Source organism: Nycticebus coucang, chromosome 23 (genome assembly GCF_027406575.1).
Source record: "Nycticebus coucang isolate mNycCou1 chromosome 23, mNycCou1.pri, whole genome shotgun sequence".
Taxonomy (NCBI): domain Eukaryota; kingdom Metazoa; phylum Chordata; class Mammalia; order Primates; family Lorisidae; genus Nycticebus; species Nycticebus coucang.
The window spans coordinates 31,691,600-31,714,202 of record NC_069802.1 but is presented as its reverse complement, the minus strand read 5'-3'; the positions used below and the strand labels follow the sequence as shown (position 1 = coordinate 31,714,202).

Sequence of the window (22,603 nt, the reverse complement as noted above, 5' to 3'; positions counted from 1 at the left end):
CCCCTCCCACCTCTGTGTCCCCAGCTAAAACCAAAGAGCTAGCTAAAATTAGGATCAGTGGTGTAATTGAGATTTTCGTGTCCTTCCTCGTGCTTACTCCTGTTCTTCAAGTTGTATTCAGCCGTGTACTTTTTTACAATGGCTAGCCCCATATACTGAGGGTGGTGAGTTCAAACCCAACCCTGGCCAAACTGCAACAGTTACAAAAAAATAAAAAAAAAAAAGAAAAATGTAAAACCCTTTTAAAAAAATATTACAACATTGAGCACGGTTTTGCAAAGCTCCTATCTTCAAAACCTGTATTTGGGCTAACTGCCTTACAGAGTTACATGCACCCTTAGGACCAGATGAAAGTTCAAAAGTAAGGGCAGGAATGAATATTAACTCAGTGGGAGTGTCTTCATCACCAAGTTGCGCCTTCAGCAACTGCGACAAGCAACTCTGACGCTCCGTTCCAATTTTCCCGGGGTTGCCCAACGCCCGCTTTGCAGAGCTCGCCCCACACCCTTGCTCCTCCACGTCGGGTTCACCGAGGACCGTTGAACTTCTTTCGGGAGCCCCGCCTCTCCGCCCGGGCAGCAGGAGCATGCGCACACACGGAGCCCGCGCGGCCTCCTCCGGTCTGCGCCAACCCCGCCCAGTTGGCTGGCGCGTGCCCGTCAGCCACGCCCCCTGAACCCTGCCCCGCCCCTAGGCGCGCGCCCGCCCCTCAGGCGCCACGTGGTTGCTTGGAGGGCGGCGCGGAGGCCGAGCCGGGAAGATGTTCTGGCTGCCTCTTCCGGCTGCGGGGCGAGTCGCTGTCCGACGTCTGGGGGTGAAGCATTTCTGGGTCCAGGGTCGCTCCGCCGCAAACATGACGAAGGTGAGAGGCGGTGCAGGCCGCGGTGGGAGTCCTGCTCGCGGGCGATGGGGCTGCCGGGAGGGTCCGAGCCGTGGTGTCCAGGGCTTCTGCAGTTTTTGCCTGAGTTCCAAAACGCAGCTAAAAAGAAAAGTTCTCCCTGGTGGGACTCGGCCTTCGCCGGGCTCGCGGCGGGGGGCTGCCGAGGAGCCGGAGGAGTCCCCGGGGGCGCTGGGATCTGTGGGCACCTTCGCCTGCGCGCAGCTCGCGGGTGCTGGACTCGCCCAGCTCGGCCGGCTGCTGCTTATTCATTCATCATTTTGATTTGTGCCCTCAGTAACCCAAGAGAGGGCGGTAGCAATTTAGTTCTTGAGCTTGGAGGAAGCCCAAGTTTACTAAGGTGAAGTGTCCTCTGTCCTGTGAGGCCACAGAGTCCGCCAGTCACAGGGCTCTACGCCAAGATCCTTCTCCCCCCTCCGAAGTGGAGGGTCCAGGAGTAAGTTGCCTGAAAAAGTTTCCAGAGAAAAGGAATGTCTGTCTAGGGAAAAGAGTTTTGAAGAGAGATCCATCTTTTTGTGAAATTAAAAGAAGAGTGTCTTCCAGAAGAAAAGCTTTCTGCGCCTTTTTGACCTCCAAACAATTTTGAAGAGGGACACTGTTCAGATGCGCAGGCTCTGGGGACCAAGCACAAGGTTGGGAGTCATACCCGAGGACCAGAAGGAAATGACCGTCCCTGGCTAGGAACGTTCTAGATTGGAATTGAGCTCGGATCTCCTGCTGTTTTGATACATAGCAGTGGGACCAGACACCTGTCCCGGTGTCACAAATGGCAGAGGGACCAGATGCCTGTCCAGGGCTCTCTGCAGTTCTGTGTCCAGTTCCCCACTTGCTCCATGGAATCCCGCAGAATGAACATTCTTAGGAAAGGCAGAACCTGGCAAAGTTACCAATGGCAAGGAAGCCTGTTTTCTTCGGTGGGAAAGACAGAAAGGGCACTAATTTGTCTGTTGGTTTGTGGAAAGGAGAGCAAGGCATCTGGATTCTTGCTCATTTCTGTGTCAGACCCGTTTGCAGATTTATTGTCAAGTGAATATAAGCCTACTTGTTCTTTCCACCTCACAGAGTTGCCCTAAGGCAAACAAAAAGCCTTCAAAATCATAACTGCCATGCAAAAGCAAACACTAGGCAGTAGTGAGTTTGTTTCCTTACTCAGGTATTTGGGGTCTGGGACTTGCCACGTAGATGAGGAAGGAGGAGGCAGTCAGTGCTTGGCAGAATGCTCTGCTCTGCACCTCTCTGGAAGTTGGTTTTTCTCCTTCCTTGAGCCTATGAGTTGGCTAGAGCCCTTACTGGTAATGGTGGGTGTAGCCATTGGCCTGTCTGGAGTGGCAGCTTGGAGTATTCAAGATTTGCGATTGAGGGATTTAAGGGAGGGGAAACTTCCTTGTACCCTTCTAGTTTCTGTGGCTGGGCCTAAGAACTAACAAAAGCATTAACAGGAGAAAAGCAAACATGTTTTATTTAATATTTTCGCAAGAGTCTGCAAAAAGCAAGTGAAGAAGCTGTTAGGGCCAACAGCTTATATACCTTTGAAAGCAAGGAACATAAATTATGGGCATGTGACAAGACAAAGGGCTTGGGCAAGGGCAGTACATGGACAGTGACCAAGAAATACATAGGGGAAACTAATGCAAGATAAGTATTATTTCAGTAAGTTTGTACAGGTCCATTTTAGGGTCAACTTCCATTCTCTGGTAATAAGAATGTTCTCTTCTTGGAAGAACACCTTTCTCAAGGAAATTTTTATGACCTGCTTTTAGGTAGGAAGGGGAGATCAGAGAGCCCTTCTGTATCTGCCATTTCTCAAGTTCCTTCAGCTCAAAATAAACTATGGCAAAGTAGTTTTTTGGAGGGTGGCATGTTTTGAATTCCTTTGGGCTCTGACCTGGTGATAAATGTTTTTCTTTGTTGTTGTTGTTAAACAAAACACCTTTTTGCTGTATTTGAAAGTTGAGTCCTTTCCTGGGAGTGACCATGAAAACCCACAACAGGGAGTAATGACAGCCCTGCCTTGGCAAGAATCTGAAACACTCAGGCAGGTGCAAATGGAGCTGTCTGCCCGGCGCCTGCTGTTTCTTCGGCTTTGTCCTTCGGTCCTTGGGGAAGACAGGGTTTTGGTGGAATTATTTGCTCCTCATGGAATTTGGGGATTTCTGAGCCCCTGTAAGGAATCTACTCTAATCATCTTTTTTGTTTATTCTCAGGGCCTTGTGTTAGGAATCTATTCTAAAGATAAGGAAGATGATGGGCCACAGTTTACAACCGCAGGAGAGAATTTTAATAAATTGGTGGCTGGAAAGCTGAGAGAAATTTTGAACTTGTAAGTGTTACCTGAGGGTGCTAATTTTTAAAGTGCCCCCAGATTGAAAGCATATATTTTTCTAGGCTTTATTGTTCAGTAGAGAAAAATGACTGGAAGTGCCCTGGCCAGAAACTTCTCCGTGAAAGTGAAAGTATGTGTCTGCACGGAGGTTTGGTATTCTGTGTTTCAGTATGGGTGGGTCTGCAATTCTGGGAAGTCAGACCATTTCCAACCTAATAACACATCTATTGTGAAGGACTGACCTTGCAATCTGGAAAGTACCAGATTTCCTCAGCCCACCCTCCTGGCTTGAATTCCCTTTCCCCACCCTCTGCCACCCTGTCTGCCTTCCCACCAGGCTCTCTGCCTCTTTTAGCTCCCCTTTTATAGAGGGAGACAGCAGCATCCTTAGAATAGTTAAAAACAGCCCAAGGGTTCTGACTGCATGCCTGGAGCTTCAAGGGCTTCTCCCATCTCCTGTTAGAAGGCAGATTCTAATTCAGGAAGTCAGTGGGGAACTAGAGGGAAACTAGAGCTGTGGGCCATCTTTGGCAGAAGTAGAAGCATCCATGTAATTTACTGCAACTATATATTACTGGGATTATAACTATAGTGATACAATCTAATAATTGTAGTAACTAATTGTTGGCTACCAGTCTGTATCCCCTCTCAATTAGCAGTTCTTCATCAATAGACAGAGCCTTCTCAAGTGTCTAGATTAAGTCATTAATCTAAAAGCTGACCTATAGAGAACACCAGCCTTTCTACAGAGGGCTGTAGCCCAGAGCATCTGCTTCCGGCCCCAGGCTATAGTTGTTTGGAAAGAATGTTTTGTTTGGAAATTATCCAGTATCCAGTCTGTAGAAAATCCCCCACAGACTACTTCTAAGCCAAACACACAGCCATCAGGTCAGCCAGTTAGGTCACCCTAATGTTTTTGTGTCTTTGTTTTTTCCTGGAAAGGTGTAAGATTCATTCTGTTTAGCCATATTGCAGAGGACCATGGGGCCACAGCCTTACTTTCCATTGTTTTCAAATAAACTTGTGTTAGATCTAATCAGAAAGTTTGCTAAATAGTTCCTGAGCTAGAGTTAGAATTGTTGCATATAAGTAATCTGGCCTGAGCGCATTCTGCTTTTAGATAAGAACATAAAAGGGAAATCCACAGACGCAGTTAGAATTGTGACAATGCTAGAAGTATATACATGTCACTTCCCAAGCAAGCAGAGCAAACTTGATTTTTAAAAAGAGGGACGGAGGGAGGGGGGTGGGGCCTTGGTGTGTGTCACACTTTATGGGGACAAGACATGATTGCAAGAGGGACTTTGCCTAACAATTGCAATCAATGTAACCTGGCTTATTGTACCCTCGATGAATCCCCAACAATAAAAAAAAAAAAACACTATTTAAAAAAAAAAAAGAAAAGAAAATCTAAACCCCCCACTATTTCCTCTCGTTTTAGATCTGGACCACCTTTGAAGGCAGGCAAGACCCGAACCTTTTATGGTCTGCATCAGGTATGAGATGAAGATCATGTTTATCCCGTAAACCGTCAGTAAATACCTACTGTCTGCCAAGTACTATGGCTGTCCGGTCATGCCGAAAATTTTGTGTTGGCTCCTATAGTTTCATTCCAGTACTAAGCAAAAGAAGTACTTAAGATTGTAAAGAGGTGAATCATTGTCAAAAAGAACAGCACATTTTATGTTCCTCAATCTGAAAGCTTGGTTTGTCTAGCTGTGGTACTGTCTTACATAGAATTAGTGGGAGGATTATTCTCTCTCTACCTTCAAACATGTAAGTTATAAAACGTTACCAAGACACAAGGAACTGAAGGAGGAAACCCACAGCCAAACGTCACAGTGAATTCAGCCCTGTGCTTCGGTTAAAGTAATAGTGTGGGAGCTGGGTGAGTCTCTGCTTATCCCAGGCCCTGCTGGAGATGAATGCTGGCAAGGAACAAGTGGCTAACTGGGTGTGTTTGTGGAACAGGACTTCCCCAGTGTGGTGCTTGTCGGCCTCGGCAAAAAGGGAGCTGGAATCGACGACCAGGAAAACTGGCATGAAGGAAAAGAAAACATCAGAGCTGCTATTGCAGGTTATTTTACTTTTTAAGTCTAATATTGATAAAGAATCTTAATGATCCACTCTTCACAATTATCTCTCGTCTCTTTTTTGTTCTTCTCCCGTCAGTGCTTGTACCACATCCAGACAGAAACCCCTCATCTCAACAATAGTTCAGTTTCCCTTCCTGAATATGCTTGGCCTTAGGGCAGATACAGAAGGTTAGCTTATAGAATTTTCTTTCATATTTCTATGTCCTCTGGAGGTTTTACTACCACTCCCAGATTTGTATTTTACCAGAAATTGTTGTGTATGGATTTGTTTTCCTTTTTGCAACATAGTACCTGGTGGTACTCAACTTTTAAATTAACACAGAGTTATCTTCTTTTACAAATCAGAAAATAATAAAGCGTGCTGTGGCATGCTCATTTGTCACTAGCCAAAGGTATGTGGCTGTCCCATTGTGTCCCGAGCTGAATGCACTTGACTCAGTTGAGAGCTAAGCGGTAGGTCGAGCCTCTTCCAAGGAGACACTGGTTAGCAGATGCTTTGAAAAAACATTTCCAAAACAGCAGTAATTGGCTTGATTAATCCCTGGCCCTGTGTATAAATAACATGGGTGCTCGTTAAACTTTCAAAGCTCATGTGAAGTGATTATTTCATAGCTTTTGTTTGGGAGGTTTTGCTGACCTGATCTTAATTAAATGCTGTGTTAATAAGGGACTTTGCCCAGTTGCTTGAATATAATGACAGCATCATCGTTCCCCTGTCATTTTCAACCTGAGAAGCACTTCGAGTTTGGGAAACGTCATCAGAAAATCATAGTGTGTCAGAAATAATACTAGGAATAGCTGCCACATTCTGAGGGTGTGTCCTGCCCTGTGAGGAGCTGTTCATTTTCCGTATCAGTCTGTCCTCAGCACGACCCAGGAAGTGCCCTCACGTCCTCGTCTCACGGAGGAGGAAAGGGAAGCTCCAAGCAGTTAGGTGTCAGGGCTGGGGTTTGAACCCCGTCCTGGTGTTTTCCCAGCACAGTCCTCTGTCTTCTGCTGTATGAGTTGTTTTAACTGATTCTGGTTCCTCTGTCCTTTCAAAGCGGGATGCAGGCAAGTTCAGGACCTGGAACTGTCCTCTGTGGAGGTGGATCCCTGCGGGGACGCCCAGGCCGCTGCAGAAGGAGCGGTGCTTGGTCTCTACGAGTACGATGACCTAAAGCAGAAAAAGAAGACGCCTGTGGCCGCGAGGCTCTACGGAAGGTGATGGAGGAAGCCAGGGGGAGGGCGCTCCCAGCTGACAGCCTGGCCCTTTGGATGAGAGCTGCCTGCCTTTCAGTGGTGGCCACTGCCGTGTGGCCTGTCTGTGACCTGCTCCATTGCCTCGGCCATTTTCATAGAGTGATAACTGCACCTTTCCCTGCGATGCCCTAGACCCCTCCATGCTGGTTGTTACTAGGAAGCCATAACCAGGTGGCTTTTACCCTGGAGAGAGGGAGGAATGACACAGACATGTTTCTGCAGGTTTCCGTCCTGCTAATTTCCACCGAACTGGCAGCTCCTGGTATGGAGCTGAACATTAGCGCTGCCTGGTGGAAGGGCACCATGGATGCTGCTGCTCCTTGCCCTCAGGGTCTCGTGCACCAGGAGATTGTTGAGCACCTGTGACTATCCAGCCCGGTTCTAAGTTGTAGGAGAGGGAGTCCCGATCCTCAGGAGTAGGCAGAATGAGACCTTCAGTAGACGGGGTGGCAGAGAGCACCTGCCCTGTAGCTATCAGCCCAGGCTCCACTGCGTCCTCCTGCTGACTGCGGTCACATCTCTGAAATCCTGGGCTCACGTTCTTTGTTTAGTAGAGTTGTGAAGCTGATTTCATAGGGTTCTTACACTGATCCAAGACAGCACCTGCCAAGCAGCGGGTGCATGGAATGCCTTGGGATCATCAGCTGCTATTCATCCATCTCTGCCCCACCCTCACTAAAGAGCCAGGGTCTGGAAACAGGGGTCATGTCCTTTTTCTTCTACAGCCAATCTTTGCACCCTGGTAGGTTGGGATTCAGAGCCCTGGCATAGGAAAGAAGGCAGAAAAGTCTCTAATCCCATATCAGAATCGATGCCATCCGCTCATTTTACAGTTAGCACTTGGGGCTGCATCAATCCTGATGCAGTGAAAGAGCAGAGTGAGCCTTCTGTGGAGACCTCTTCCCACATGTACATGGCAGGTTCAGAGCTTCAGACGAGCCCTCAGTGAGTGAAGGGCAGGGCCTGGTTGGGCCCTGCCGGTCTGGCCTGCAGGGGCCATGTTTTGGCTCTTTGCACCATCCTGTCTGTCACCCTGGGTCAGGTCACAGAGGATGGGGGCATCTATCATTTTTCATTTCATTTGTCATCCTCTTTAGTTTCTGGTGAGGTAAGAGCCTCTCCTACCTGTAGGATGCTCACTGTTTGGGGGGGGTTGTGTGATGGTAACTTTGTGCTTTCTTTGCCAGTGGGGACCAGGAGGCCTGGCAGAGGGGCGTCCTCTATGCTTCCGGGCAGAACCTGGCACGCCACCTGATGGAGACCCCGGCCAATGAGATGACACCAACCAGATTTGCTGAAATTATTGAAAAGAATCTCAGAAATGCTAGTAGCAAAACAGAGGTCCATGTCAGGTAATTCAGGATGTGTCATAGACTTAGCCACAGGATTCTTCGGCATCCTACAATCCAGCTCCCTCCCTGTTCAGAGTAAGGTGAGCCCAGAGACGGGACATGGCTCCCAGAGGCCACATGCAAGCTGGGATAGGGCTCAGTATGAGGTTCTTATTACATTATCTTTTCTTGCCTTTGCATGTGCCATGAGTTTGCACTACACTGTGTCTGTGTCTGTGTTGGAACAGCTTTACTGAGATGTAATTCACATTCCATACAATTCACCCATGATAAGTGCTTCAGTGATTTTAATGTAGGCATAGAGCTTTGTTACCATGATCAAATCAATTTTGAACATTTTTCTAAAGAAATTTTGTACCCATAAGCTGTCACTCCCCGTTCCCCCATCTCCCCAAGCCATCAGTTGACAGGTATTTGGGTTGTTTTTACCTTTAGGAAACTATTGGCTTCAAGCAGTCACATACACGTTCAGTGTGGACGTGTTTTTAGTTCTTTCAGGCATATGCCTAGGAGTTGAGTTGCTGAATTAAATGGTAACTCTGTTGAACTCTTGGAGGAATTTACATGTTTTGTTTTGGTGAATTCTTCCCATCTTCTTGTGTCCCAACACAAGGGAAGAATGCAGCATGCCTAACTAGGCACCAAATGAGAATTTCCGCTTGGTAGATCCCAGAACTGGTGCTCCAGGAGTCCTGACAGCCGGTGCCAGCGGCAAGCCTGTTGGACCTGAAAGTCCAAGCTCTGGTCCCTTCTTGGGGTCTTCCCCTAACTGTTTAATGCCCAAGTCTGAGCATTTAGAGATTTATGATTAAAATAAAGTGACAGATATTGGCTTTATATAAAGAGTTCTTCATTATCAAGTTTGTCTCTCAAAGGAACAACCATTTAGAAGAATTCCTCAGTGCTTGTGATTTCGAGTGCACATTTTTAGGACAGCCCTGTAGTCTATAGAAAGCATGGTACTTACAGCATGATAAAATTTCTGGAACGGTTAGAGCATGTTTAGTCAGTAACAGCGTTCAGGCTCTGTAAAGGTGTCCTAGCAGAGACAGTTCCTTATCTGATTTGAGGAGACACCAAAGCTACTTTGTGTCAGCGGGTAGTGGTGATGGCAGCACCTCCACCTGCCTGGGGACTTGGTTACAAAGATGCATGGCGGTGGGCCTCAGCCCCAAAGAAGTGAAGATGTTGTAGGAAGAAATGGGGAGGTATACAGAGGGTGCTGTGGGAGCAGAGGGCAGAGAATTGCCAAAGAATGTGAGGCCTGAGTTGAGTTGGAAGGTCGCTTTGAGGTTAACAGGGAGAGTGGGGCAGGGCAGGCATTCCTGTGGGAAGCAGGGCATACCACCCCTGGGAAGCTTCAGGCCTATGCTGTGCAAAGGTCTCTGAGCAGAGACCAGGCAGGGCATGCGGGCTAGGCATGACTCATTAAACTGAGACATACGGTATGCATCAAAGAAATGTAGATGGACATTTCTTATAGATAGGCAGGACTTTAAAACACCAAGTACTGAGTTTGTGGTTAAAAATGCCGATGTTGCATAACCTTGTTTCTTTTGAGGTGATTTTTTTACAGCTTCCTTTTCTATAATCTTTTTCCTTTGAAGTTTGGTGACCATCCCTCCATGATGCAGTCCCTGTTTAGCTCTAACAAATAGGCAAGTGCAAGGATAACATTCCCTGGGTATGGCTACGGCTGCTCTGTGGGGATATAGGGTTTCCCTCTTGGCCTCGTTACTGTGGCCAGAAATAATACAAAGCTCTTTTGTGCCCCCAGCCTAGAAAGAATAGCAGTGTGGCATCAGTTTCCAGTTTGTATTAAGGACTGTTAATTCGGGATCCTGAATCCTGTGCTCATTAAATTAAGAAAATTAGTTTTCTCGCTTTAATCAGTCATCTGAAAATGCGATAGAAAAACTGAGAATAATGTTTCGACACTGAAATGATAGAATTCTAGCCATTCTGCAACACCAAAGAAATAGGATCTTTTATTCCAGCTTGTCAAATGTAGCTTTGTTAGTTTTTTTGTTGGTTGTTTTTTTGGGGGTTTTTTTTTTTTTGTCATTTTTAGAAATAACAAAAATAAAGCAATAGACCCCTTAACTATATATAAGCATCCTTTTTGGTCTCAGAACCTTGCTTATTTCATCTCTAAATTAAACTTAAACTTAGAAATATCTGAGTAACTTGGGAGGAAAAACAAGTCATCCTTATTTGCTGACATTGTGTTAGGTTCCATGCATGAATTCTTAGTAATTCTATAATCTTTTGATGGAGGAATCATTGATTTCACTTTACAGATGAGGAAGTGGGCTCAGAAACAAGTGACTTGCCCAAGAATGTATTGAAAGCAGAAAATTGAAACCTTAGTGGGGATATATTTAGGAACTTATTACACTTCATACTTTATTTATACTTTTTATTATCAAACACTGATGAGCTTTTTCTAAGTTATTTTTTTAAATTTCATATTAATATGAGTGTGCAGATGATCAGGTTACAATGTTTGCCATGTTAGGTGAGGTCCCTGTTGTAGTTGTGCCCCTCACCCAGGTGTGCCATATACCCTTACATTGTGCCCGTTGGGTGGGAACACACCAATCCCTCTCCCTCTCCCCCCCACCCCCCGACTTGAATTAAACTGAGTTTTTATTTTGTGTGGGTGTAGTTTATCTATTGGCTTCATATGAGTATTAAGTACATTGAATGCTTGCTTTTCCATTCTTGTAATACTTTACCAAAGAGAATGTTCTCCAACTCTCTCCAGGTTAATACAAAAGATGTAAAGTCTTCATCTGTTTTTATGGCTTGATCTAAGTTATTTTTTTAATGGTAGATTCACTTTTCCCCTTGCTGCCCTGTAGACCCAAGTCTTGGATTGAAGAACAGACCATGGGATCATTCCTAAGTGTGGCCAAAGGGTCTGACGAGCCCCCCGTGTTCTTGGAAATTCACTACATGGGTAGCCCGAATGCAAGTGAACAGCCCCTGGTGCTTGTCGGGAAGGGAATTACATTCGACAGGTACTTCTTGGCGTCTGTGCTTTGTACCTTGTGACTACTTTGTGTGTGCTTGTATTGCTGGGTGTGCAGTTTGATTCAGAAGCGTGGTGGTGGTTGAATGTTGTACGTTACTTTAAATTTATTAAGCTACTACCTATAGAAATGCTTACTCTGTGTGACAGACTATTAGGCATTTTCCATATGAAGCACTGATTGTACCCCTGCAAGCTAGGTATTCCTCCACAGGGAAGGAAACTCAGAGAGGTTACATTATTTGTTTAAAGTCACACAACTAATATGTTGAATGGGAAGTCAAACTCAGCTCTCTCTTTAAAATGTCTTAAAACCTTTCCACCGCACACTTTGATTGTCCTTTGTGGCTATTACAGATTTTCCAGGTGCAGCTGTTTGGATTATGTTATCTTCCCTTTGCTTGCTTCAGATTATTTTTGTAGCTGACCAGTCTAGTTCCCACTAATCTTATCAAGCCAGAAATATTCCTTAGACTTGAAAGCAATCTCTGGCAATTGCAACCAAGGAGAGGCAGAGTTGAGAAAGACAGTAGAGTTAGTATTTCCAATGGAAAACATAATACCACTGAATATAGTTTCAGGGATGCTAATGTGAGGTGTAGAAAGGGTTACTTGGCAAAAAACTAGGTTAGATCAAGCACGTGAGGTTTTTTTTCTGTTTGTTTAATGACAGGACTTCTCCGGGTACAGAAGGTAGGACTTTCTGATTTCCTTTTGAAGGAATCCTGATTCCTGGAACTTTGAAAATGCTGCCAGAGAAGCGTGCGATGTTGATGCCCCTCCTACATTTTTGCAGCCTGAGATGTTGATGCCCCTCCTACATTTTTGCAGCCTGAGATGTTGATGCCCCCCCTACATTTTTGCAGCCTGAGATGTTGATGCCCCCCCTACATTTTTGCAGCCTGAGATGTTGATGCCCCCCCTACATTTTTGCAGCCTGAGATGTTGATGCCCCTCCTACATTTTTGCACTCACTCAGGGACCACACCTGGAACCAGAGCACAGGGATTCCCAGAGGTGGTAACTGTCTCCCACCCTCTGGTTCACATCTCTCCTTTCAGGCAGGGGTCTCTAAGCCATTTTCATCGCCATACCCATCACTAAAAGGTTTTGAGCACGTGCCACTCAAAATGTACGTTTGTTTATAAGTTATATGCACCAAAACACCACAGCAAATAAGAGTTAAAGAGTGAAAGTTAAACTGTTTTAGAATGTCTTGCTAATTGTGGTTTTACGCTGCCATGGGCTAATATTTGGATGTGAAAATAGTTTATGCTCAGGGTGAATTTTATTGTTAATTTAATCCACATTTGCATTTTTGGCTCACAGTATATTTGATGAAGAGGCCTGACTTAGTCTTTGAGTTCAGAAAAGTCTTCCTTGCAGGAGTATCAGCTTTATCTTAAGATGTGAAGGATCAGGAAGAATTAGCTCACCAGGGACTAGGGACTATGTTCTAGGCTAATGATGCCAGCCTTTTTGTCACTAGGAACTAGTTTCATGGAAGACAATTTTTTTGCTGACAGGGGAGCGTGGAGATGGTTTTGGGACGATTCAAGCACGTTGCATTTACTGTGCACTATATTTCTGTTACTACATTGTAATATACAATGAAATAATTATACAGCTCACCATAATGCAGAATCAGCATTTGTCTTCCTTCAACTAGATGATCCCAGTGCTAGCATCACTGCCTCACATCATCCGTCATTAGATTCTTATAAGGAGCACACAACTAGATCCTCACATGTGCAGTTTATAGTAGGGCTGGTGCTCGTATGAGAATCTAATGCTGCCTCTGACCTGGCAGGGAGTGGAGCTGGGGGGATGATGCGAGCCATGGGAAGCTGGGGTGCAGCTGCAAATACAGATGAAGTTTTGTTCACTTCCCTGCTCACCTGATCATCTCATGTTAGCAGCCCTATTCTTAACAGGCCTGGGTGTTGGTGACCTTGGGGACTGCAATTCTAGGAGAGGGAAACATGGTGAAGGCTGCAGGGTCAGCTCCTGGTACTGCAATAGTAACAGTGTGACTACACACCGGAGTGTGAAGGGGTGATACACCATGGCTGGAGAGGTAGGCAGAAGCTTGGTTGTTCTGAACCTGGTTAGATATTGGACTTTGTTTTGCTCTAAACAGGTGGATGTAACTGAAGGTTTTCTAGCAGAGGGAATAACATGGGGTTTATATGTATAGTTAAAATTCACTCTTTAAGGGTTCAGTTCAATAAGTAACAAATGTATGCCCCCATGAACACCCCCACTATCAGGAAAATAGAACATTTCCCTTACTTTTCAAAAACTCCCATGTGCCTTTTTGTCCTCCCCCACCTGCTGCCACAGCAGACAGCCAGTCCTCCTCCTGTTATTGGAGATTAGTTTTGCCTATTCCAGAAGTTTATATAAGTGGAGATTTTCATGCCCGGCTTCTTTTCTTCCAGCATAGTGTCCTTGAGATTTAGCCATATTTGGGCATATCGGGCATTTGTTCCTTTTTATTGAGCAATATTCCATTGTATGAGAATGTTAAGTTTATCCATTCATCTATTGCTGGAAATTCTGAGTTCCCAGTTTGGGGCTGTTTGGAGTGAAGCTGAGAGCATCTCCAAGCTTTAAGTGGACATAAGTTTGCCTTTCTCTTGGGTAAATTCCAAGGAAAGGATCCACTGAATTGTGTAATAACTACTACATGTTTAACCAAACTTTCTCAGAGTGGTTATGAGATGAAATTTAGAAATTTGACTCCTTAGGCAGGTCTGTGGTACTTTACCTGCAGTTAACTCTCATTTCATGTGTTCTTTTTTAGGAAAGTGATTTGGCCATCTTCTCTGCTATTAATGTTTGCTATTAATATCCTTTTTCCTGCAGTGGCGGCATCTCCATCAAGGCTTCTGCAAACATGGACCTCATGAGGGCGGACATGGGAGGAGCTGCAACTATCTGTTCAGCCATCGTGTCTGCGGCAAAGCTTAATTTGCCTATTAATGTCATAGGTAAATGGCAAGAGGGAATGTCTTGGAGAGCTTCTGGAATCCAGTCCATCGTAGACCTGAGAGAGCGGATGTGGTTTCCTCTAATCAGACGAGACTGTTTTTAAAGTTTTTCAGGAAGTGGAAGCTTTTTAGCTCAGATGAGTATTTTACTGTCTTGAGCTAACTAAGTTAAGTGGGTTTTACAACCCATGGGCTGTAATGAGATTGATTTGTTTGACTTCTGCAAAAAGTAGGTGGCAGTTAAGAGCACGCGATGTTGAGGTTGTAGTTCACTCCAGTAAAAAGTGCTCAGCTGGTGGAGGGGAAGGAACCGCTGGCTCATGTATTGATTGCCTCATAGAATTGTGGCCCATACAGTGACTGGTACCATACACTGACAAGAAAGGGCCTGGGCAGAGAAAGTGCTGAGTACGTGGCAGTTTTTTGTAGGATGCAGACACGGTGCAGGGCTTCGTAGCCTTGCTCAATACCATGCACAGGGGAAAGGGCAATGGGAGAGACTTAGGTTAAATGACAAGCCCAATGTCATAGCCACTGTACAGGAAGGTAGAATTAGAACCCAGGTCCATCAAACCTGCCACCTTTTTAATGTCATAATCCTTTTTTCCTGAACTATTTAAAAGTCAGTTGCAGACATTATGAAATGCCTCCTAAAGAAACACACTTTGTAGGTAACAATACCACTATCCTTTCTCAGGATTACTATAATCCCACTCAAATATCCCAATGTGTAAAAAAGTGTCCATGTCATTTATTTACACTTAGTTTTTAAATCCAGGAGCTAACAAGCTGTAAGTTGCAGTGCCCCTTTTGATTTCTTCAATCTAGAACTCTGTTCCTGCCTTTTTTTCTTCCATGACACGGGCAGTTTTGAAGAGTCTAGGCTTGTGTTGTCATGTCCAACAATTCGGATTTATGCAATTATTTCTTGATGAGAATCAAGTTAGACTTCTTTAGGAGAATACTGCAAGGGTAATGGGTACTTCTTGATGTCAGTTGTGTCACTGGTGATGCTACATTTGGTCACTTGGCTAAGGGGGCATCTGCCTGGCTTGCTTCTGAGAGCTCACTGGTGGTCCCCTGTTCAGTGGGTGGCGTGTTTGGACCCAGCGCATTCAGTGTTATTTCTTACGTTCTGTCCAATAGGTTTGGCTCCTCTTTGTGAAAATATGCCCAGTGGCAGGGCCAACAAGCCTGGGGATGTCGTCAGAGCCAGGAATGGGAAGACCATACAGGTTTGTAAGTGGAAGACACAGCATTGCCCTTCGGCAGTGTCTCACGACATCCCATTGTGGCCCCTAACCACAGCTTCAGTGGGTGCAGAGCCCTGGCACCATGTTAATGGTGACTTGGAGTCTTTGGTGCTGAGTAGCTTTTCTTGCAGAGTCAAAAGTCTCTCTTTCTGGGAGTTTTGTTTTTTTTTAGACAGTCTTACTCTGTAGCCCTGGGTAGAGTGCAGTGGCATCATCATAGCTAACAGCAGTCTCATCTCCTGAGCTCAAGACAATGATCCTCTTGCCTCAGTCTTCTGAGCAGCTGAGACTACAGGTTCTTGTCACTATGCCTGGCTAGTTTTTCTTTTACTAGAGCTGAGGGTCTCGCTCTTGGCTCAGGCTGGTCTCAAACTCCTGAGCTCCAGCAATCCGTCCACCTCGGCCTCCAAGAGTGCTGAGATTACAGGCGTGAGCCAGGTGCCCAGCCTCTTTCTGGGACCTTTAAGTATCTTTACCCTGCCTTTTTGTTCTTCTCACTTTGTGGCTGCCCACACAAATTACCATGAATTTGCAGCCACATGCAGAGTATGTGGGTTTTTCTGGGTTTATGTGGGCTGTAACTTTTTTCCATTTTAGGTGTTCAGGTGGAAAACACCATCCTGCATCATGGGCTCTGCACTCTTGGGTGTGTGGCAACAGGCTCTCCGTGTGGCCCATGCACACGTGTGTACATGCACTGGGCCTTGTTAAAATCAGAGACTACAGTTAGAAAGGGTCGCCGAGGCTGCAAGACTTCTTATGGTTTTCTTAAGTTCCTTACTTAGCCTGTTTGTTTTCAGAAATCTTTACGTTTTCCCCCTTTTTGCTATATACTTGTTGTAAAATGGATATTTCATCTTCCATAGTCATTGGCCTGAGGTCATCAGCTCTGTATAGAGATCATTAAATTATATTTGCTCTCCAGATTAGCTATGTCCCTGTTCCTGCTGAAGTGTAAGTGTGTAATTGGTTGATAAATGTCACAGTAGCCTTTCCCCCTTTCCAGTCGGGCACTGTTGTGAGTGTTCACTTGTAACATTCTCTCTTACCTCTTCTGATTTTGATCCTCTTCTTTGTAGGTCGATAACACTGATGCCGAGGGGAGGCTCATCCTGGCTGATGCGCTCTGTTACGCGCACACCTTTAACCCCAAGGTCATCATCAACGCCGCCACTTTAACAGGTCAGGCCATGTGCTTGCCCTGTGTGTTGGGTAGAGTGCACACTCAATGCTCAGGGCATTATTTGGCTAAAATTGGGCTCACTCCATTGGCATGCAAACATCTTTTCCTAAGGGAATTGTTCTGCAGCTGTAAAAACAATTTGAGACAGTCTCTGTTGTCCTGGGTAAAGTGCTGTGCCATCATAGCGCACAGCAACCTCAAATTCTTAGGCTCAAGTGATCCTCTTATCTCAGCCTCCTGAGTAGCTGGGAACTACCCACACTCATCACGATGCCCGGCTAGTTTTTCTATTTTTTTTTTTTTTAAGAGACAGAGTCTCACTTTATTGTCCTCGTTAGAGTGCCATGGCGTCACAGCTTACAGCAACCTCCAACTCCTGGGCTTAGGCAATTCTCTTGCCTCAGCCTCCTGAGTAGCTGGGACTACAGGCACCCACCAGAATGCCCAGCTATATTTTCGTTGCAGTTTGGCTGGGGCCAGGTTCGAACCTGCCACCCTCGGTATATGGGGCCGGCACCCTACCCACCACTGAGCCACAGGCGCTGCCCTAGTTTTTCTATTTTTAGTAGCAACAGGGTCTTCTTCTTGCTCAAGCTGGTCTCCAACTCCTGAGCTCAGGTGATCCACCCTTCTCCACCTCCTAGAGTGTTAGGGTTATAGGCATGAGCTACCATGCCTGACCTATAAAGATGTTTTGAATATTAGGTTTGTTGTTTTAAAATATTCCAGGATGAACCTTATTAGAAAGAAAAAAACAGGTTGATCATCTGGAGTGACATCTAAAAACGATATTGAGAGGTGTTTTCTGTTATGATTACCATTTGATCTAAATATGAAAACATTAGTGATAAATCCCCAAATCAATAGCTTTAAAAAAAATTGTGATTTTAGATGTCCACTGAGTTTTTAGAATTTTTATAATTGATGTTTTATAAAGAAATGAAAACATTTTGGGAGAAGGGGCAAGACTTGCTTAGCAGAAGCAGAGTGGTATAAAGTATGCCCTTCAAGGCCAAGTTCAGGTGTGATTACCCGGAAGTCGTGGGCAAGTTCCTTGGCCCCCCTTAGCATTAGTCTGCCTTGAAGAATTGTGAAGACTGGAGGGAGTTTTTGGACAGCCTCTTTAATACACACCCTGCATGGCATTTGATGTCTTTAGCCCTAGAGGGTGAGAAATATACCTAAGGGGTAGACAAATAGAGGTTGCCTTGTTACAGAATCCCAATGTCATAATGTCTCATCTAAAAGTTCTCTTCCTAGGAATTGATTCCATCTCTGCCTCTTTTAAGATTAAAATCCCGATCATTTTTCATCCTTCGATTTGAACCTCTCCGTGGTCACATGAGCCTGACTTCAGCAGAAATCAGTTCATGTTCCCTTTCATACATGGAAATAGTTGTTCACAGATTTATTGCTAAGAGTCCTTTTTTAGAGCTGGCATTATAATATTTTCATGGTTTTTGATTTCCCTGTTCGGTTTAGCAAACACTTAAAAGTGAAAGGCAGAGGATGGTGGTAAGGGCAGTGAGGTAGGTGGGGTGCTCACCATTCTGTAAGTGAGGAAACACAGGATAAATACATAAAAGTTCACAATTTAAAAATAATTTTCATAGTTGCCACTTGGGAAATACTTTTTCCTAGACACTTAATATCAGAACCCCATCTCCACTTTTTTCCCAGTCTGAGGGTTTAAGGTGAGAAAGTTGGCTCCAGGTAACTCAGGGTGACCTGATGTCCCCTGGCTGAAGTATATTTTTTTTTCTTTTATTCACCACTATACGAACAAGGACTGGCTGAAGGATATTGACAGTTCATTTCAATCTTCTGTGTACTTAGTCTTTTCAGAGTTCGAGAAGCTAGGGTTCCCAGGGGAGAATAGGTGGGGGGCCATGACTCATGCCTGTAATTTCAGCACTTTTGGAGGTCAAGGCAGGACCTTGGCTTCCTTGACTATGGCTGCAAGACCAGCCTGGGTAGCATACAGCAAGATCTTGTCTCCACAAAAAAATGTAAATATTGGACAAGCATGGTGGTGGGCACCTTTAGTCCTAGGTCCTTCGGAGGTCGAGCCAGGAGGATCACTTGTGCTCAGGAGTTTGAGGTCACAGTGAGCTATGATGATGCCACTGCATTCCAGCCTGGGTGACAGAGCATGACTATGTCTCTTAAAACAGACAAACAAACAAAAAAAAATACTAAACATCAAAACAAAAAAAGCCACAGTTCAGGAATGAGGAGTAGCCAGCACATACTCTGCATTACAGGGAGCAAATGCCACCTTGTGAAGATTACAGAACATCCCTTGACTTTGGGGCTGTCTCCTCTGACATTCATATAAGTATTTTAGTCCCGGTGGTACTGGATTGTCCCAGTAGCAGTGGGCAGTAAGTTTTGCCTTCTCCTTTCAGTAAGTATTTACTGAGAGATCCCTTAGGCCAGGCAGGGTGTAAGGCCCAGCGGAGAGACTGCAGTTCACCCAACGGCTTGTGTCTTGCAGGTGCCATGGACATAGCTTTGGGTTCGGGTGCCACTGGAGTCTTTACCAATTCATCCTGGCTCTGGAACAAACTATTTGAGGTAGGAATAATATATGTGTATCTCTATTATGGTCTTAAAATAGTAGATTTCTTCAACCCCTGTGTTAAAGTGATTCTTAATCCTTTTAGTTTGCCTTTGAATTAAAAATGAACCATAGCAATAAACTTGATCGAATGGCTTTGGGTTTTCTATAAATGCTCTTAAAGTATGGCTGTGCTATAATCTTGCTCTCCCCAGTAGCCTCAGAATGATGTGAGAGTAACTCACAAATTAACATGGCCATGGTTGTAATCCCTGTGGTAGAAAAAGTCATGAGGACAGCTTTGTGGAGAAGAAGCACCCTTTTAATGACCATGTGTTATGAGTCACATAGATGAGCTATATAAAGGGGTGAGGACATCTTCTGAAGCCTCAGTCCATGACGTCTCCCATCCTGTCACACCCACACACGCTCACTCACCCATACCAGCTTTAACCTCCCTGCACCACTGTTAGCCCAACTCACCCTGTCTTGAGACAGCTTGTGACTCTGGGCTCTTGGTGGGGGCCCAGCTCTTGGTGTCTGTGCTACTCTTCTCTCCAGGCTCCCTTCTCCTGACTGTCCTCTCCCTCTCCTTGGCAGGCTGTTCCCTTTTTCCACCCTGTTGGCTTAGACATGGTCCTTGGCCACAGGCTCTCAGACTCTGCAGTTCTCCTGGGCAGCCCCCGCCCCATGTGTCCAGCAGGCTGCTCACATTCATGCGCTCTTTCACTAACTCATTAATGGAGGCTTTTTATGTGCCATGGAGAACAGACACTGCAGAACACTGGGATCCTTTAGACATTCTAGAGGTTGGTTGAAGATCGTGAACTTACTTTCACCCCAAACCGCTTCCCCTCTGCGTCTGTCTTGCCATTGTGGAGCCCTCGACCTCTGCAATACCCGGCTCGGTCATCTCCTCCCAGGCCAGGTACCTCTCTTCTGGGGCCTCTCACATACCCAGCATCCCTGTCTATCATGGCACTCAACAACATTTAAGCTTATTACAAAAATGAAAGTTATATGCACATAAACATTATTTAAGTTGACAATCAGCAGCCTTTAATCTGTTTTCCTGGAGAAACGTCAACTCTTGGTTAATTCATCTGGTATTTATTTATATCCTAAAGTAACAGCTTATAATTGCTACTGCTTGATTTTTCACTTTCTGGGTCTTAACACAGTAAGGTAAGTCTATCAATGTATATGTTTCTCATCAGCCTTTGCTGGCTCAGATGCTAACACTTCAGCACACCTGAGCTGGCATTATATTGCCTTGGTGTGTTGTTCCATCAATGTTCAGTAAATGAAAAGGGAATGAATGAACTGACAGTAAATGAGGAATGAGTGAATGAGGTCACCTTGTTTCAAGATCTGCTCATCAGAGAAGCAGATCCAGACCTGTGTTTCTCAGCGCACCAAGGTCAAATCAAACCCACAAAGCCTGTAATTTAAGTTTCATGATTTTAGTTAAGGCCCTGCAGGTTTGGAGAATTATATCATAGCATTCCTGTTTCTTTTGTAAGTCTTAAATAAATCTTCTAATGAATTGACATGATTCTGGAACCTGTTTCATGTTGTAGAGTAACAGGTTATAAAAACTTCCTGCACTCAGCATGTCAGTGCCATGAATTTCTCAGAACCTGCTTCATGGAGTCTTACAACTACTCTACTATTTCTTCTTCAGGCCAGTATTGAAACAGGGGACCGTGTCTGGAGGATGCCTCTTTTTGAACATTATACAAAACAGGTGGTAGATTGCCAACTTGCTGACGTTAATAACATTGGGAAATATCGGTATGTACAATAAGCTGACTGTACATTTTTAGAATCATGGTTGGTTGCCAAAATGACCATTTTCAATTTTATCTCCTTTAGAAAAGTTTCCTTTTCATGTAGTGCTTGTAAGCTATTGATATCTTAAATTTTTAATGCATTTCTCCAATTGGTTCTCTAAATGTTGTTATGTTTTTCATAGCTACAGGTCATTTTAAATAATAAGGAAAAGAGATAAGAAGGGATTTTTTTTTTACCATAATCTATAATTTCTCTTAACTGCTTAAAGCTATATCTAAAAATAGATATGCTGAAAGTGGTTTGTGGGTTAACAACTTTTGTTGTTTTGCCAGTGTTGCTCTGTTGCCCAGGCTGGAGCGCAGTGGTGCAGTCTAGCTCACTGTAAACTGCAATTCCTGAGCTCAGGGGATCCTCCTTCCTCAGCCTCCCAAGTAGCAGGGACTTCAGGCTCACCACAACGCCCAGCTAATTTTTTCTATTTTTAGTAGAGACAAGCTCTTCTCTTGGTCAGGCAGTTCTCAAACTCCTGACCTCACATGATCCTTTTTCCTCGGCCTCCCAGAGTGCTAGGATTACAGGCGTGAACCATGGTGCCCAGCCTGGGTTAACTTAATAGGTCTTGTAAGCTTGACCCTTATTCTCTGTTCATAGAATCTACTTAGCAAGAACATAAAATCTTGATGAAATTTTTAATGCACATTTACATGGAGCTAAATAATGCTTTTTGTCTTTCTCACCAGCTCCGCAGGGGCATGCACAGCAGCAGCATTCCTGAAAGAGTTTGTGACTCATCCTAGGTGGGCACATTTAGACATAGCAGGTGTGATGACCAACAAAGATGAGGTTCCCTATCTACGGAAAGGCATGACCGGGAGGCCCACAAGGACCCTGATAGAGTTTTTGCTGCGTTTCAGCCAAAACAATGCTTAGTTCAGATGCTCAGCCATTTCTTCATTCTGTCTTGAGTTGGACAGTTGAGCATTAAAAAGATTTTTGAATGAATGGATGAAAATCTTGGAAACAAAGGATAATATTTAAAAATGTAGAATTTCAATAAAATTTGTATGCCTTGGTTTGTTTTTGTTTTATGCAAAGATTGCCTTGGTTGGCAAGGATTTTTAAGATATTCTATTCGTGATGATTAAATTTTATAAAACTTCCTAATCACTTCTCAGAGTTTTTAATTGAGAAGCAAAATTGTTATTTCAGATTTGTGATCCTAGTAATGTGAGCAAACTAGAAGTTACTATGCAGTTGTCAGAAATAAATAAATCCAACTTTCTTTGCTCTCTGGTGTGGCTCTGATATTTACTTATATGCTACTACAAACTCAGTAACTTTACTATAAGATAACTTGTCTCTTTTGGCTGTGTTACATGTGATAAAGGTATTGTCTCAGTGCTAACCATCCCTTTCAGGCACTCCATTATTGAGCTTATCAGTTTGTGCAACAGTGACCTCCACTTTTGGAAACAGTGATTTCCAAAATAAATCTGTCATAAAGTAATTGTACAATATAAACTAACAACTGGAGACTTACTATCTGCGAGAGACTGTCCTGTTTTCCAGTATTAAATTATTGAATCCTCACACCAAGGCAACGGGGCAAATACTGTTATTACCCCCACACTACACATGAGGAAAATGGGGCACAAGAGAGATTTGGTAACGTGCTGGCAATTATCACGGAGCTAGTTAGTAAACTGGTAGTGCAGAGTTCAACCCAGCTGGTCCGGAGAGTGGGCCTGCTGCACTGGTACCCTGTAATATTCTTTGAGTTCAGTGACTTGAATGGGTGTGTAATTTATTTGCAATACTGTAGTAAAAAACAAGACCATAAAAGGGACTGCTAATAATTAATAGGTAAACTGCTAA

General features: G+C 44.5%; 1 protein-coding gene across 1 annotated transcript; it reads left to right on the top strand.

The window, feature by feature from the left end:
• Positions 1-463: 463 nt before the first annotated feature.
• On the top strand, positions 464-22,010 carry LAP3 (leucine aminopeptidase 3). Its single transcript, XM_053577495.1, has 13 exons — positions 464-862; positions 3,103-3,218; positions 4,663-4,717; positions 5,193-5,298; positions 6,361-6,520; positions 7,747-7,911; positions 10,776-10,934; positions 13,814-13,938; positions 15,085-15,173; positions 16,271-16,373; positions 18,872-18,951; positions 20,619-20,728; positions 21,469-22,010. The coding sequence occupies exons 1-13, from the start codon at positions 761-763 to the stop codon at positions 21,656-21,658; spliced, it is 1,560 nt and encodes a 519-aa protein (XP_053433470.1). The 5' UTR covers positions 464-760; the 3' UTR covers positions 21,659-22,010.
• The last annotated feature ends 593 nt before the right edge of the window (positions 22,011-22,603 follow it).

Bases quoted from the DNA above. Each gene is read 5' to 3' on its own strand.
- LAP3 (XM_053577495.1), top strand. From the start codon at position 761: ATGTTCTGGCTGCCTCTTCCGGCTGCGGGGCGAGTCGCTGTCCGACGT. The intron at 4,718-5,192 runs GTATGAGATGAA...TTTGTGGAACAG, and splicing joins CCTTTTATGGTCTGCATCAG to GACTTCCCCAGTGTGGTGCT. The intron at 20,729-21,468 runs GTATGTACAATA...CTTTCTCACCAG, and splicing joins AATAACATTGGGAAATATCG to CTCCGCAGGGGCATGCACAG.